The sequence below is a fragment of the Oreochromis aureus genome, linkage group 17 (assembly GCF_013358895.1).
Source record: "Oreochromis aureus strain Israel breed Guangdong linkage group 17, ZZ_aureus, whole genome shotgun sequence".
Taxonomy (NCBI): Eukaryota; Metazoa; Chordata; class Actinopteri; order Cichliformes; family Cichlidae; genus Oreochromis; species Oreochromis aureus.
The window spans coordinates 36,315,165-36,332,795 of NC_052958.1; the positions used below are offsets into that span (position 1 = coordinate 36,315,165).

General features: G+C 38.7%; 1 protein-coding gene across 2 annotated transcripts in view; it reads right to left on the reverse strand.

Annotated features, from left to right (window-relative positions):
* Positions 1 to 17,177, reverse strand: part of plxnc1 (plexin C1) — a 45,366-nt gene extending 28,189 nt beyond the window's left edge. The window contains exons 1-16 of one of the 2 annotated variants that reach the window (XM_039600831.1): positions 16,092 to 17,177; positions 13,445 to 13,567; positions 6,774 to 6,908; positions 6,598 to 6,698; positions 6,416 to 6,521; positions 6,174 to 6,336; positions 5,873 to 5,975; positions 5,630 to 5,705; positions 5,127 to 5,168; positions 4,869 to 5,002; positions 4,210 to 4,389; positions 2,915 to 3,023; positions 2,601 to 2,771; positions 2,346 to 2,510; positions 1,330 to 1,438; positions 1,116 to 1,214 (exon numbers count right to left, since the gene is read on the reverse strand). In XM_039600831.1, the coding sequence (XP_039456765.1) occupies positions 1,116 to 1,214; positions 1,330 to 1,438; positions 2,346 to 2,510; positions 2,601 to 2,771; positions 2,915 to 3,023; positions 4,210 to 4,389; positions 4,869 to 5,002; positions 5,127 to 5,168; positions 5,630 to 5,705; positions 5,873 to 5,975; positions 6,174 to 6,336; positions 6,416 to 6,521; positions 6,598 to 6,698; positions 6,774 to 6,908; positions 13,445 to 13,567; positions 16,092 to 17,087 (2,812 nt within the window). In that variant the 5' untranslated portion in view covers positions 17,088 to 17,177. Of the gene's footprint in view, positions 1 to 1,115; positions 1,218 to 1,329; positions 1,439 to 2,345; positions 2,511 to 2,600; positions 2,772 to 2,914; positions 3,024 to 4,209; positions 4,390 to 4,868; positions 5,003 to 5,126; positions 5,169 to 5,629; positions 5,706 to 5,872; positions 5,976 to 6,173; positions 6,337 to 6,415; positions 6,522 to 6,597; positions 6,699 to 6,773; positions 6,909 to 13,444; positions 13,568 to 16,091 lie in introns of both variants that reach the window. The other variant, XM_039600829.1, reaches the window with a different exon arrangement.
* Positions 17,178 to 17,631: the final 454 nt, after the last annotated feature.

Sequence of the window (17,631 nt, forward strand, 5' to 3'; positions counted from 1 at the left end):
GCAGGCAGCTCCCGGAGGATAAAGGATGATACCATTGACCAGTGCTGGCCAAGTTACTTGAAAAAAGTAATTAGTAACTAATTACTGATTACTTCCCCCCAAAAGTAATCCTGTTACTTTACTGATTACTTATTTTCAAAAGTAATTAATTACTTATATTCTCTATCTATCTCTATCTCTATATTAATATTCTCTGACTGGAAGAAATTTGTTTAACATTTAAACCTATTTTCTGCACATTCCAGCACATAAAATAAAATATTTTTTTGTGTTTACACTCAGTCTTTCAAATAGATGCAAGTAAAACACAGCAGAAAATAAATAAAATCAAAGACTAGCGGTTGTGTTGCTCTATTTTCACCTGTCAAGCAGGAGTGGGGCAGGCGGAGGTTTGCCCTGGTGCAGGTGTGGCGCAGCGGTCAGTGGAAGAATCCGCGAGTTTCTCTGTGAATTTCACATTACGTCCTAGCGCACTCGGTGCTTGCTTGGAAGTTTATGGTTTTTTTCACTGTAAAAAGAAGTTTTCTTCCCACGCACAACGGACACTAATGTTTTTGTCACTTTTTATGGAATCAAACTCAAAGTAAGGTCAGTACTTCCACGCTTTAAAGTACTGCTCACTTGCTCATACTCTCTCCGCACTCCATATATTATCCATTGTTGATCTGCACACAGCTGTTGTCACGAATGTCGCACTCGCTTACGTCATTGTCATGAGACATTCTCACAAAAAAATCACGGTTTTAGTAACGCAGTAACGCAGTGTGCTTACGGGAAAGTAACAGTAATCTAATTACCTTTTTTGCAATAGTAATCCCTTACTTTACTCGTTACTTGAAAAAAGTAATCGGATTACGTGTTACTGACCATCTCTGCCATTGACTAACCCCTATATACGCCTGCCCGAAATCCAACAGAACACCTCTGGGACATGTTTCAGTCGATCAAACAATGTGGCATCCTTGCATACATTCGTAATAAATTACCCAGTCCATATCATTATAGATATAAGCATGATTTTTTTTCCCCTGCACTGTGTTTTAAAAGCTTTTCTTTAATTTTTTGAGCAGTATAAATTGTACATCAAAGTGATGCTGTGAGATTTTGTGACTGACCTTGTCTGATGTCATTCCTGATGTTGAGCTCGAGGTCTTCCACAAACTTGTTCATCTTATCAGCGAGCCTCTGCTGTTGTCTTTTGTAGAATAACACCACTGCTACATATTATAGCGCAATGCAAAATAATGGTATAGTTGTTAAAGAGTTGACCTGCACATTCTTTTTTAGGCTCGTTATGGACTCAAATTCACTTCTACATTGTGTTCTTACCAATAATAATGGCTGGTGTCAGTAGCAGGACAAGGATCGGCATCAGAAAATAATAAACTGCAGATTCATCTTTATTTTCCAGTTTGACAGATTTGTCTCCGTATTTTATCTATAAAAACAAACAAACAAAAACAAAAACAAAAAATAAATAAATCACATGGGATACAGCATACTAAACTGGGAAAAAAGCCTTACATGTTTACATACTGGATTTTTCTTTGTTTTTTGCTACACTTTGTATAAGATACTGGTCACTGCATTAGTTACACGTTGCTAGTTCCATGTTGGGTTCCTGTTTGTCTTCAGAACTGCATAATTTTTTTATTGCATATCAACAAGGTGCTGGAAACATTCCTCACAGAGTCAGTATTGACCTGATATTATCACACAGTTGCTGCAGATTCCACCATAATAGTCTGTGCCTCAGTTTCCTCTTCCTAGCTGACAGGAGTGGCACCCAGTGGGGTGCTCTGCTGCTGTAGCCCAACTGCTTCAAGGTTCAAGCATTTGGAGATGCTCTTCTTCATAGCTTCGTTGTAATGAGTGTTTGTTTGAGCTACTGTAGCCTTCCTAAAAACACTCCCCTCTGATCTCTATCATCAACATGGCATTTTCCACCCAGCAAACGTCAGTTCACTGTATATTTTCTCTTTTTCAGTCCATTCTCTCTAAACCCTAAAAATGGCGTTGTGGGAAAAACTCAGTACATCAGCAGTTTGTGAAATACTCAGAGCAACCTGTCTAGCCTAAACAACCATGTCACGTTTAGAGTCACGCTGAGCTTGAATTTCAGCCATTCAGCTTTACCATGACTTACCATTACCATTTACTGGTTGGAGAGTTGAAATAATGAGTAGGTTAACAAGTATACTTAATGAAGTCTATGTGAAAACATCCTCAGTACAATTTTAGTGTCTACAACCTTAGCACATTACTGTACTGTTTTTATCTACTCCCAACTGACATTACATCTCTACACAACTATTTGGTTTGGTTAACATGAAAGAAATATTTACCAATAATTGTTGAAATTCAGGGTTGGTTGAGCTTTCAATCTCACAGGTGAAAGAGTCAGTGTTGTTACTGGTTTCTTTGGCTTCCATGGTGCAATTTTTTGGCTTGTCTTGAATGCCCCACATTGATAACTCATCTATTGTCATCTCCAGCTTGTCTGTCTTTTTCTAAATGAAGAAAAACAAAGGCTACATTTCAATGAACTGATGTCACATGTTTGTATATGTATGATAAAAATTTTTATTTTTTAAAAATACCTGAATGGTGATGCGCACATCTTTCCCTGTCCTCGTGGCTGTGAAGCTGGTAAACTCAGGGTCTGGATAGTAGGAGAGTTTTGTGGAGCAGTTCAAGGTTTTATTGGCTACTTTCAAAAACATAGTGCTGCTAGAAATGCTCAGAGCTTCAGGTGAATCATAGGTGAGACTCTGCAAAGAAATTAAATGCACACAAAAGACAACACGACGTGACCAAAACAGCACACAACATCACATATTCAGACACACTGTAATTTATAATTTTTATATAACATGGCTGATTAATGTAAACAGTAATACAAGGTGTAATGTACCTGGGAACTGATGTTTCTGGGAAGTCTGACATCATGCATGGCGTGGCTGTGTATGACTCCTTCAACAAAGTTAAGATGGGACCCAGTGAGTGTGATCTTCCTCTTCCCACTGCAGGACACAGAGCACCAGAGAACATTTAAAATCTCTGTGTCTGTCTTTAACTGTACCAAACAATATTTAAAAAACTCTCTGTTTTAGTTGACTTATGTTGGCATAAAACTAAATACATATTATTAAGAAACCAATGCCTAGGTAAAGGTTGGTGCTTTAAACAAACTCTTAAATAAAATGGTGTTACTTTTTAAGGTGAATAAAGAAACTGAGATGACAGTATTTCCTTTTTCAGTTGCAACTAAAAGTAGAAGTAGCTTTATAGCAAAAGACATTTTTTTGGGAAGTGGCGCTCTTTCCCCATCAGATGACCCAGAACTTGTAACGGTTTCTCTGCTACTTCCTAGAACACTTCTCAAAAATATGACTGAAATTACTGTCAAAGCAGCGGGGCTAGACTCAAAAATAGTTCTGCTGAAGTTTTGTCATGATTCACTACTGTTGCTTTAGCTCATTTATTGATGATAACACACTACATGTGTCACTTTAAGTGTGTTGTAGCTTCAGTGGAGCTCAAAACTTTAATACCTCTGAGCACATTTTGAGTACGTCATGGCAGCTGCAACGACAAAGGCTTGTAAAGAAGAAGGCTAAAATACTAAACAGACAGAAAGTTTTCTTCATCGCTGTGTCATGTTTATTTAATATTACTTTTGTTTTTTGGTTTGGAGACAGTGTCAGGAATGTGACATCAACCAAAGTCTTAAGTTTTAAAAATGAATCTTCTGTCTGTGTTCAATAAGGAAGATCTGTAATTACTCATGTGCCTGCTTTCCTGGCTGCTCTGCTGTGAGTCGATTTCTTCACATTGCCTTCACTTTCACACGCTGTTATTTTCTTGCCCACCTGCTCTGAGCCAATCAGCCTCCACTCTATGTGGTTTAAATCTCAGTGCTCTTCTTTCATTCCACCTTACAGGTTCTTATTTGTGCAACCTACCTCCTCCTCATCTTCACCTCACTGTGTACAGTCAGAGCCCCGTCCAAACCACAACCAACACCTGCACTCCAGAGAGTCCTGTCCTAACTCCTAACTGGGATTCTGTTCTGCCATGAAGGGTAATTGAGGTCTAAATATATCTCACGTCTCTGCTTACTGAACATTAGAAGTTGCTGGAAAGTCTATATCTAAAAGAGATCAACAATCCGTCATAACTTTCAGCACAATAGACATATAAACATACCTGATCCAGCTGCTGCTGGGAGTAATGTTGGTGCATGATGGTAATGAGCTGTAGGTGATTTTAGCTTTGCCATGGCAACGACCATCTGGGAGGAGAAGACATACGTTGACCACACCTTTGATGTCTGAAGTGGGAATGTGGAACGTCAGACTGAAACCAGTGTTGTCCCAAACAGGAGATCTGACCAGAACACACACACACACACACACACACACACACACACACACACACACACACACACACACACACACACACACACACACACACACACAGAGTGTAAACTACCAAAGTATGTGTTTCATAGTTTGTTCAAAGTTACTTTTACTGTGATTACCAAATATATACACAGTAAAAAACCTTAAAAGCCCATAGAAGTGGATTATTAATTAAAACAGAAAAAAAAACCCAAAACAGAACAGTGAAAATAAATTACTTTAAATTCCTTAAATCCTAAAATAGGACAGTGAGCTTTACTTTCAGGTTTATGCTGAGTTATTCTGTCTGAGAGCAATGCTGAGAAAAGAGGTGTGACGTTTTTATTCAAACATTTAATCATTGATATTTCAGTATGAGTGGTGTTTCCCTGGAATAATCTTTAGACTTTACTGTGTCATTTATATCCAAAGCACAAGCTCTCAATTGTGTATAAAGTGACTCACTCTTTTGGAGTACAGTCAGTATCTGCCTGCATCCTCACTGCAGTCACATCATCGAGGTTACGACCTGACAGCACTGCGTGGTTTCTGCCGTAGAAAGACACCACACGGGGAGTGATGGAGGAGATCTCTGGGATCTGACAGTAAGAGACAAAAATGATCAGTTTTAATCCACAGCCATCAGCTGATGTTAGAAGCTCTGATGAACATGAATAAGGTGTCAGAGGAACAATGAGTTTGAGGACTGAGATTCAGACTCACAGAGAAGTTCTTCCCAGACTGCACATTTTGGCAAACGCTGTCCTGCAGGAGGAAGCAGAGAGAATCAATATGGCAGGTTTACTGTCACTGACTAAAGAAACTATGTAGGACTGAAGAGAATGGAATTTCTGTCTTATTTACAAGGAAAACATTTAACCAAAATTTTGTAAAGCAACTGAATTGATATTTGTGAGTTGTCATAATCAGTTAACATATTATTGTATGTAATATAGCTACTTTTGTGAAGCAATAGATATTTGAATGTTAGACCAAACCACCCTTAATAATGATCGAAAAAACTCAAAAGTAATGTAAACTTAAAGTGGAAAATTAAATTATATGATAAGATAAGATATACTTTCTTATTCCCAAAAGTAGATTAAAAAATATACATCAAAATAACCTAAACATGTAGAATGGTATCAGCGAAATAAAATATGACAAAACAAATATGTTAATGAGGAAAAACCTGAACTAGGTAAACTAAAGACATGAATTATTACATTGATCTCTGTTTGATCGGCCCAGGAACATCTGTTTGTGTTCCATCTACAACCAGCTTTGATGCACTGCTGACACCTGAAGAGAAACAATCACATATTAGTGTTGAGATCATCAAGAAAATGATGTCCAAAAATACAACATACAACAAAGACACTCCTCAGTAGTATTAAATCCTTGGTGATGATACATAATGTGTTATTAGTGATCCATCCTTATAATGTTGATAATCTGATTGGACTTACAAGACAGAACTTGGTGGTCCACTGATGTCAGAGCAGTTGGTCAAACTCAGTTTTTCTGACAGTTGTGTTGAACCAAGTCTAAATTTTACTATGACATGCAGACCTGTTAAATAAAAAGTAATATGATCAATGCCATAGCCCTCAGTTACTATTTTTTTTTTTTTAAATATCTATGTTTAACGAGTTGCTACAGTTTATAATGACAAACAGCTCAGATTTGTCAACTAGTAAAGAATATTCATCTGTCAGAGTCAGCTCTACTGTATTGCACTCGTTGGATAATTTATGAAAAGTCACTGACCATCAGGAGGAAGTGTGGTATCGAGGATGCAGGTACATTGTGGGAACTGTTGAGGAGGGTTATTCTGAGTACAAAGCTCAGTGGAAGGTGCAGAGAACTGACAGGTGAAGTTAGATGCTGCCTCCTGGCCCACAGTCAGGTGTGTGTGGATCTTTAATGAAATCTGACCAAGATAGCATATAAGTGAGAAATAAGTGAGAGCTAAAATAGATGAGAGGTAGAAGTGTGTTTGTAAGCTGTACCTGTCCGTTAGTGTCCTTTTCAAGTTTGTGGGAAATCATTTTGTGTTGGGACTCATCAGGAATGGACAGCCAGTCTGAATCTGTGCAGTCATCTTCAAATGTGCAGCTAGGAGAAGAAGAAGAAATGATCACCAAGTTCAGAATTGTTTGAAGACGTCAGCTGCACATGTTGTTTCTCTCACCTGCTTTTAGAGCCACACCAACCACAGTATGGATCCTGTGCAGACCAACACTCCTGCACATTTGTGTACGTGCTGCACTTTGACACAGGAACTCGCTTAATCTAGAACAACAAACACTTCAAAATGCAGCACAAGTAAATGTGCCATTAAGATAATTAGTTAAATAATCTAAGTACCTGGTTTCTAAATGGCACATACACATATTTACGATCCACTGGATCCAGATGTAATTTGGGAAACACTTTGAGGTCATCACTGGTCCTGTAGAGCACCGTGGGACAGGCAGCGTGATACTTCCTGTCCACAGACAGCTGACAATAAGAATTTGTGAAAATAAGAATTTATTTAATTTTACTTTGTGCTGAAACATATTCGAATTGCAGTTATATAATAGACATAGGCATAATGTGTAGACTCTTAGCTTTCATTTGAAGGTATCCACATTCAAACTGGATGAAGAGTTTAAGAGTTTCAGCTCCTTAACATGTGCCATCCTCTTTTTGAAGGGACCAAAAGTAATTGGACAAATGACTAAAAGACTTTTTCATGGGCAGACGTGGGCAATTCTTTTATCATCTGATGATCAATTAAGGAGATAAAAAGCCTGGAGTTGATTTGAGGAGTGGTGCTTGTATTTGGAAGATCTAGCTGCGAACGTATGGAACGCCAGGACTGCCATAATGAATTAATTAAATACACCATTAAATAATTAATTAAATGTGGCAATAATTAATTAAAATTGGAAATAATTAATTAAATAAATATTTACGACACATTTAATTAATTATTGACTCATTTAATTAATTAATAACACATTTAAATAATTATTGACAGTTTTAATTAATTATTTAATGATTTATTTATTTAATTCATTATGGCACTTTTGTCCCCTTCATGTCTCAACTTGAAATCATTTTATCTGTCAGCCTCACCCATCAAACTAAGTGGGCGGGGTTAACGCTGCCACTGCAGCTTCTCTAGCATTTGATTGGTTGCCGTGCAAAGTAAGTCAAGACAGGTCGATCCCAGATAATCGATTGCTTGTGTGGACTTGGGGCAGCTCAGAATGCATTTCAAATAACAGGCAGCAATGGTGGTGGTGTAAAGTTTTAAAATACCCCGTTTTTCTGTCACCAACTACACTTTTAATAGTGTTTGAGCCGTGAATGTCGTGGCGTGATCTTCACATGTCTGGTCAGGTTGTCAACATAGAACATGTTTGCAAAAGTGCTCAGATGTTTTCAGAAATGTCACTAGCTCTGCTAACAGTCAGCTGACAGAGTGTACGGAGCTCACAGCCCCGGTGTTCCAGCTTAACTGTTTTTTTTGGGGGGGGCGGTGTACGTTAACAGGTTTGTTTACATATTCCACTTTCCGTGTTTCACATGTTGCATTCGCAGATTCTCATTTTCACCAAACGATCGTCTCTTTCCGCCTGGGGTCCGTTCTTCGTACCTCGCTTACTACATCCAAGATCAAATGACACATCCAAGATCAAATCATCGCGCTAACCTTGAGCTCGCTAATCCGGTTCTCCGAACACACCTGTTGTTGACGATTAGTATAGCTGGATGAAGTAATGCGAGATCACTGGGTGGCTTAAAAGGGGCTACGCATCGGTAGTAGAAACATTGATCGGCAACCCTTTGATTGGTCGGCGAAGATGTCGAAGGAGCGCGCTCAGTATTTGTCGGCAGCAGAGCAAGAACTCTTGATTGAGGGATTTCAGGAGTTTCAGAGTTTAATTAAAACGCAAGGGAACACCGCAAAGGCTGCAAAAGCAAGGAGAGAGGGCTGGCAGAAAGTTGCTGACAAATTGAACTCGTAAATAATTTATTATATCATATTCCATTATATCCTCTTTCACATTAGAGCCACAACAGGACCCACTAGAACATGGGGACAAGTAAAAGTGAAATATAAGAATATTCTACAGAATGGTAATAGTTATCACTTATATTGCTTTTAGTCTCTTGAAAAGAGACCCTGAAATAATCTGTTTGTTTGTTTATAACAGCAACCAAGAAAAGGGCTGAGCAAATAAAGACAGGTGGTGGTCCTGCACCCCCTCGTGTGTGTGTGTGTATATGTGTGTGTATATCTACCTATCTATCTATCTATCTATCTATCTATCTATCTATCTATCTATCTATCTATCTATATATATATATATATATATATATACATACATATATATATACATATATATATATAAGGAGGAGGAAGGACAGGAAGGATCCTGTCTATCCCGCAATATCCGCTGAATTCTGAAAACTCTCCTTATCAATCTTGCACCTTCCGCAATGGGTTGGTCGCGTACAAACGGACAGGACATGGCTGCGACAGACTTCCCAAATCCACCTTCGCTTTTATAGCCGTGGTCTCTCATCTTGATTACACGAAGTAATTTACTATTACTACTCTAAAATATGAATTACATCTGAAATAATCAAATACATGTAATAGAATGATTACTAGTACATTTCCCTTTTTTTAGGAAATGACCTGTATGTATCTGTATGCAATCAATAAAAGAATCAAATACTGCATTATCTTTAGTTACATTGATAATATTTATTTATGGAGAAACAGTGGAGAAATATCGCTGTTGCTTTCGTATAAATGCAGCGGACATACCTGAGTGGCCCCGATCTAATCCTGTTTACATAAAGTAAGCCTGCTCCCGAGCAGGTTTACGCTTACGGATCTGTTGCTATGACAGCAAGTCCCGGATGGGCTTCGGAGAACCGAACGATCCAAGATCACGCGAAATCGTCAACAATCAAATCCAGCTAACTTACTTAGCGAGGTACGAAGAACGGACCCCTGGTCTTGTGTCTCTGTGCTTCTGTAACATAAATAACAAGCTGACATTTTTCTCACGACACCAGCGATCAGCTGAACAGGCCCTCAGTTTACCTGCATGCATCCTCCTCCTCACCTGTCAGCTGTTTAACACCTGCTGCTAATTCAAGAAACACGCCCACGTTACCTGGTGATAGTCACAGTTTAACTGGGCAGCCGGTGCTCGATATAACGCAATGTCGGCGCATTTTTCTGCACAAGATAAGTAAATATAGGTGTTTTTTTTCCCCGAGTGCAGAGCTGCTGGAGCTTGTTTCCCTACAGAGCACTTTATAGGCGAACCAGCATTATCAGCGGCTGATCTCCAATCACCGGCACACAGCTTTGAAACCTCACCTGAGTTTTAGCTCTCAGTGGTTAAACACTGGACTTAATTCACTCAGGTTCTGTCTGTCGGGTCACGTTTACTTCGCTGTTTTATTTACAACTGAGCAAATCGGTTTGGCTGAGGTTAAAGTTACGTTTCAGAACTGCATAGTTTTACTGAAGTTTAATGGTTCACTGGCACATGTGTTAGACTGAACCATTCGCTTTTCTTTATCTGGTGTGTTTTGGATTTAACAGTGAATTTTGAGATTAAACTGACTTTTAAAATGTTTTATACAAAGAGGAACGAGAAGGCGCATTTCCACCGAGAGGAGCAGAGTTTGCAACAGCATGTTCATCATAAAGACTGCAACCTGGACAGAAATATTATATCATCTGTTTTTTTAATAGTTATTCAACTGTATTCTAAGCACCAGCTATCTGTTAGAATTTTTAGAGTTTACTTAACTGAAAATAAATGAGGTTAACATATAATTTGTGTGATTTTTTTTGTTTTGTTATTTTTGTTTCGGTCATGTTATGTTTAACTGTCAAAGGCTTGTTACAAACTATGAAACACATTGTGCAGACTTCTGGATGTTAGAAGAAAACTATTACTGCTCATGAATGAGACTAAAGGCAGGAAGGTGTCCTTTAAAACTAAACATGTTAATAGGACCTCCCTATTTATATCATAGTTTATGATATAGCACGTGTATTTCAGTAATACCCTACTTATTTCAGTGTAGTGGTGAACAGTCACACAGAGCTGTGGGCGTTATCTGTGATACTCCTTAACTATAATTTATCCCATATGTCTGTGAAGGTTCTCAGTCATCCAGGTCATCGTAGTCAAAGGAGTTTGCAAAGAAAAGCGTCTGGACTTCTTTAAGTTGCTTGAAGACGTTTCACCTCTCATCTGAGAAGCTTCTTCAGTTCTAAGGTCAAATGGCCGAGAGTGCCAGATTTAAACCCAGTGGGAGTATCCCCCTAAAGAGGGACAAAGGACCCCCTGGTGATCCTCTAATCACATGAGCCAAGGTGTGAAAGCGGGTGTGGGACCTAATCAGCCAGGGTTTCGGGTGAGCTCATTGTGAAACCTGGCCCCACCTTGTCATGTGAATTCCTGAGGTCAGATGGCCCAGGATGTGAGTGGGCGTTAAGGCGTCTGGGGAGGGAACTCAAAACTGGATTATAGATGGCAGACAGTTGGTGTCGTAAACCACCGCCTCTGTTCAAAGATGGTCGCTCACAGTGGACATAGATGGCCTCTTTCACTCCTCTTTCAAACCATCTGTCCTCTCTGTCCAAAATGTGAACATTGGCATCCTCGAAAGAGTGACCTTTATCCTTAAGATGCAGATGGACTGCTGAGTCTTGTCCTGTGGAGGTGGCTCTTCTATGTTGTTCCATGCGCTTGTGAAGTGGCTGTTTGGTCTCTCCAATGTAGAGGTCTGGGCATTCCTCACTGCACTGTACAGCATACACCACGTTGTTAAGTCTGTGTTTTGGAGCACTTTTGCAAAGAGGCTGTATCTTGACAAACAGACCAGACATCTGAAGATTAAACCACTACATTCTCGGCTAAAAAATATTAAAACGGTATTTGGTGACACACAAACAGGGTTTTTCCAAAGTTCAGTTCTGTTAGTTTCCACGCCGGTTGTTGTGTGCTAAAAACAATGGCCACCAGGCCAAAGCAAAGGTTTTGACTCGATCAGCGTTAACCCCGCCCCCTGGGTTTGATGGGTGAGGTTGACAGATAAAATTATTTCATGGTGAGACCTGAAGGAGTCAACTGTGCCAAAATGAATGAATTAAATACACCATTAAATAATTATTTAAATGTGGCAGTAATTAATTAAAATGTGAAATAAATAAATAATTAGTTAAATGTGTCAATAATTAATTAATTAAATGTGTCAACAAAAAATTAATTAATTATTTCCCATTTTAATTAATTATTTCCAATTTTAATTAATTAATTAATTAATTAAGAGCTCTCCATGCAGGTTAAACGAGCCATCTTTAAGCTGCGAAAACATCTGTAAAAGATGACGGAGGACGTGTGATGGCGTGCATGGCTGCCAGTGAAATTGGGACACTAGTGTTTATTTATGATGTGACACAGGACAGAAGCAGCTGAATTAACTCTGTGGTGTTCAGAGACTTACTGTCTGCTCAAATCCAGCTAATGCAGTCAAAGTAGTTGGGGCGTGTTTCATAATACAGATGGGCAATGACCCAAAACATACAGCCAAAGCAACCCCGGAGTTTATTGAAGCAAAGAAGTGGAATATTCTTGAGTGGCCAAGTCAGTCCCCTGATCTTGTTCCAACTGAGCATTTCACTTGTTGAAGACTAAACTTCAGACAAAAGGCACAGAAATAAAACAACAACCTTAGTTAAGGCCTGGTTCAGCATTAAAGAAGGATTTTAAAGGAAACCCAGAGTCTGGTGATGTCAATGAGTTCAAGACTTCAGGCTGTCATTGCCAGCAAAGAGGTTTCAACCAAGTATTAGACATGGACATTTTATTTTCAGTTATTTAGTTTGTCCAGTTACTTTTGGGCCCCTGAAATGAAGGGTTTGTGTTAAAAATGCTTTAATTCCTGACAATTTTATGCAACCTTTATGTTCAACTGAGTGAATTAAAGCTGAAAGTCTGCACTTCAACTGCATCCGAGTGGTTTCATTTACCAAAAGAGCCATAATTCAGTAAAAGAACCAAAAAAATAGAAAAATATATCTTCTTCTTCTTGTTAGGATAAAAATTGTCTTTCTGACTATTTGTGTCATAGGAGGGCCGAGGCCTTCACTCATAGAAAAGTGATCCAGGTATTGTAAAAATCAGTCACCCTGTTATAAAAAGTAGCATTTGCCATATTTGTGTTGGGCAACCTCATTTTGACAAATACTGATCATGGACAGGCCTCAACGTCTCTATGTGATTACCAACAGAAGAGACAGTGAATCCCACCATAGTAACATATACTGTAGGCAGCCAACACCAGCAATGCATCAGTCTGATATTTGCATCAGAGATTCTTCCAGTCATGGTTCAAAAAGCGAGATCAGGTGTGGGTCAAGCTAATCAGTTCTGTGATGTTCAGTGTTTAATGTGTCAACTGTTAGCAGCTGTGTACCTGTTGCTAATTAGTGAGAACTATAATAGCACTGAGGAAGACAATGGGAAGAGAGCAGTCTGGAGGTATTTAAAATCTGCAACATCAACAGTTTTCTTATTTGTATGTTTTCAATAGTTTCTGATTTCATTTCAAACTTCTTGTTCACTCTCTTACTCTTGTTATATTCAGTGAAATACATGTTGGGAAGCTTTTAGTGCTTTCAGGGTCCCAGCTCTCATCTCTCCACTCCACAAACAACACCTGCATATGAGCATTTAAACTCACAGTGTGACTGATAAAAATAGAGACAAATAAATAAGTTGAGTTAAAAATAAGGTAAAGTAAATGAAAATATATAAAAAGTTTTATCTTGGGCCAATGGTTCTTTATGATTTTAGTAATAGATGCTAATTCAACAAATATATTTTGGTGACAGAACTATTTTTCATGTTTGTTTCATGTAAGGAAGCCAGTGCATTTCAGGATGATGAAATGGCATTTAGACATATTGATGTAATGGTACTTTAGATGTTTTGTTTCATACAGACCTTAATGAGCTGCCCATCTCCTGTCCCAATGAAGAAAACCATCCAGCCTCTCTGCCTCACTGCCAGCACAGAGGTCATGTAGCTGTGCCTGAAGAGGACTGCCAGTGGTTTAAGGATCTTTGGCTGAGAAACAAACACACTGATCATCAGATCTGATATTTTAGATATCTTTAGATTAGAACTCAAAATGGTTAAAATAGAAATAAGCTGTCATCACTCCAAACCTAATGAAGTGCTTTAAATTTATGAACCGAAACAGCACATTCATTATTTTTTTTTACACCTTGAATAATCACATACTCAACCTGAATATGATTAAAATATGAAATAACACTCAATAAACTGAATTGACTCTGATGCAATTTTCTAAAATATAATTAAAAAATGTGCTATTTCAAGTGAGTGATGCTGATTTGTGCCTTGTGTTTTGTTCACAGCATTTCATGAAGTATGTGGATAACTATTATACTGATAATGAAAGTCACATGAGAGCACAGTGACCATAACTGACATCTGTCACCACAGCAGCAAGTCTGCAAGTTATAACTTGCAGACTGAGAGGTCAGTTTATTAGTATACTAATAAACTGACCTCTCACTAGGAGCATGATAGTGTGGGGACAGTGAGACTGAGAATTTAGAGCCCCACTGGTACGAGGGACTGTTGTAATGCTGGGATGGAAAGTTCCTTTTTGTTTGCATTTTTAAAAATTGTTTCCAAGTAATCACTGTTATGGTTAGAACGGCGTGAATAAATTGGTTGAGTGACTCAACTATAATTTCATAAAGCTCTCTCATACCATCTTCACTCCTTACAAATTAAAGAAAATATTTAGTTGTTGTTTAGTAATGTTTAGTCCATCTCGTAATGGGATTTGCCTTCATATCACAGCAACAAAGCAACATCAGTGTATCAAAGAAGAGAAAAAAAATAAGTAGAAGAGAAAGCAAACTGATCAGCAGCCACTATGATGGCAAAATATTGTAACATAAGCGGAGCTTGGATAGAAGCAAATAGAAATTCTTCCAAGTAATTATTTGCACTGTCAGCAGTTTCAGCTGAAGGTTTAGCATCACTGACTTTAAGCAGCATTTGGCTTCACTGCACATTGGACCAGCTGTGAGAAAGCCTGTGTACTTCAGCAATTGTGTTTTTTTAATATTAAAAAAACACAATTGCATTTTTTTTAAGTTTGTAAGTTGGCTTTTATATCATTATGAATGTGTTAATTTAGTTTTTGTTAAAATGTTCAAATAAAAATAAGAATATTCATCCCAGAAGAAATGATGTCATCACAGCTGCTTCAAAACAGCAAGAACAGAAACTATGCTAAATTAACTATATTACAATATATATATAAAAAAAATAGCTCAAATTATAAGTATTTCAGTAAACTATCCAAAACTGAATACAGATATGGTTAAAATTAAGGCCCCTTTCTTACTATATTGACTTTATTTTCTCTGCTGAGGACAATAATAAAACACTGTCAGCAAGTTCACCATCGTAGGCTTCCTGTGTAAACACTCTCAAATGTTTTCATGTATCAAACCACACAGTATATCTGACTGACCATGATCAGAGCATGTTGTGTTTGATGACTTAAAGCATTTTATTAAATCTCATTTAATAAAATGTATTTAACATGCTGCTGTTAGGCCATCTAAACCAAAGAACTTTAATGTTAGTGTTAGTTTTCCACTGTTCTTTCCAATGAAAATGAATTGGCAAAAAGGTTGGAGATTTTATCAATGATATCAGGAACAAGAGAGCTTGTCAGTGGGAATTTACAAGGGAATAAACCCATCATAAATGTGATCATAGTTTATTTTTTCAGATTTCTTAAGTTTTAAGTATCTCATTTTTTAACCATTATACTGTAGGACAGAAAAACTAGTGCTAAGGTAAATTTTTATACTTTTTTGTTAAAAAGAAATAAAAGTCAAAAGATTTAAGAGAGATCAAGATCAGAAAAGGGTCCCACAGCTGCCGCATATGTTTAGGCTCCAGAGAGCAGTGCTACACCCCTGCTAACAGCTTCACATTTAAGTCTTAGGGACTCCAGCTTTGCTTTGATGAGGTCAAACATTATTTATGCTTTTGAATGCTTTGTACTATCCAAACAAACTGGGTTTCAGTTTGTTCATCACATGCACCAGCAGACATACCAGCACTTTAAATAATTCTGAATCAGTTTTTTTGTATCTTCAATAAAACTTTGGAAATAATATGATTTTTTATTGAAATTAACTGAGTGTCTTTTACATGTCTTCTGTTTGGTCTCCATGAGATTGTGTTTATATGTAGTACATTGTTATTATTTATTATAATTATTGGCTTACGTTCTTTTTATTTATAAAAATACAAATATCCATTCATTTATTATATATATTTATTATACATTTTAGGGGTGTTTCTACAGCAAATTCTTCTGTTTGAACCCAACATTAGATTTTCATGTGAAGTAGCAGACTGAGTCTGAATCGATTGCTGTTTCTAGTTTTGTGACCACACTGTGTAATAAAGTAATCTGCCTCGCTGTGAACATTTTGCTTTCATGAATGCCCACATGAAACTGTGGAGGCACAGGTGGAAACTACATTCAGCAACCATTCAGAACATGTTTAGAAGTTATACAGCGACCCACCGTCACTTCTATTGGCACAGAGGTGTAGAAGTCTGGATCTTTGTCGGTGTCCTTGCTGTCACCAGGGCTGATGTCAAACACCATGAGCTCGGTGGTGTCTACCCCATCCATAGTGAACACGCCGCTCCAAAGCACTGGCTGCTGCCCCGGGATGACCGAGGAGGCCACGAGTCTGCTGCTTTCACTGTCAGAGACACTGAGAGTCGCGCCCCGCAGAGACTTGAGTGAATCAGTTTTGCTGTTTTTACCTTCGAGCCAAAGGAGACGCACTCCGTTTGTCTGAGCTGAGAGCACGTTGGAGAACAGATAGATGGTTGAACTGATCTGAAACCCGTCAACAAACTCCACATCACCTTTACTTTTGATCCCAGGTGTGCCTGAAGCTCCATCAGTTAGAGAAAATATACCTCCACCCTGTTTGTCATCTGTATCCTGAAGGTTGATAGTCTGATGATTAATACCGCACTTGTTTTCAGACTGGCTTTCGTTTTGTTGGATCGCGGTGAGAATGTAAGTGCCAGTCTGAGTTTTCTTCACATCCACCAGAAAGCTGACAGACCTACTGCTGCTCTTCAAAGGTCCCACCTGGATGTGTTCTCTGTACAGAAGGTTGGAGATGTTCTTTAGGTCCAGAACCTCGCAGTGACCGCAGTCATCGTCAGTCACACCGCAGCTGATCAGAGAGTCATTCTTTGTGAAAGGCAACAACACGTTGATGCTGAAAGTTGCGTTCCTCCCAAATGTATCAGAAACCCGGTAAAACTGCACATCATCCTGCTGGTTTCCGGTCTTTAAGATTCCTCTCTGAGTCAGACTGTGGATCAGAGTCAGGTCGTGGCTCAGCTGGTACAGCCTCTCCTCTGTGGCGATGTAAACCGTGTTGGAGGTCATGGCGAATTGGCGGATGTTTCCATCAAATGTAAAGCCTCCATCCTCTTCCAGGCACAGACTTCGTTCTCCCCAGAGAACAGAAAGCAGAGCGAGTAGCAGGATCATCTTGTAGCAGCAGTGATACTTGTGTTTGGGACACCGTCATACACTGAAGGTCTGCATGGCACTCTGCTCTGTGACACAGTGCCTCTAGACTCGTGCGTAAAAGCGCAGTGCGCCTCTGCTGAAAAGAGAAGTGCTGAAAGTGGGAGGTAGCACGCCCAGCTAATAGTAAAAATAGAAAAAAATCAGATTTTAGGATCTATCATTATTATTTTCTCTCACCTATTTTCTTTACTTTCTGCCATGTTCTCAGATTCTGTACACTTTGGTGTGACTGCAGAACCTGAACAAAATCAAAACAGTGACAGCACTCAGCTACTGGGAAAGCGTTTGGTGAACCTTCAGTAAGTTGTTTCTGAAGGAAGACAATGTTCGTCCAGGTGCACACTGAGGTTTATTAATCTGAAACATACTAGAATACTAGTTCTGTGTTACTGTTGACTTCCATTACCATGACTGGCCTCCGTTACTTTGTAAGCGATTACTTTGTCAGTCACTCATTTGTCTGAGCAGCCACTGCCACCTACTGGACAAACTCAATATCGCC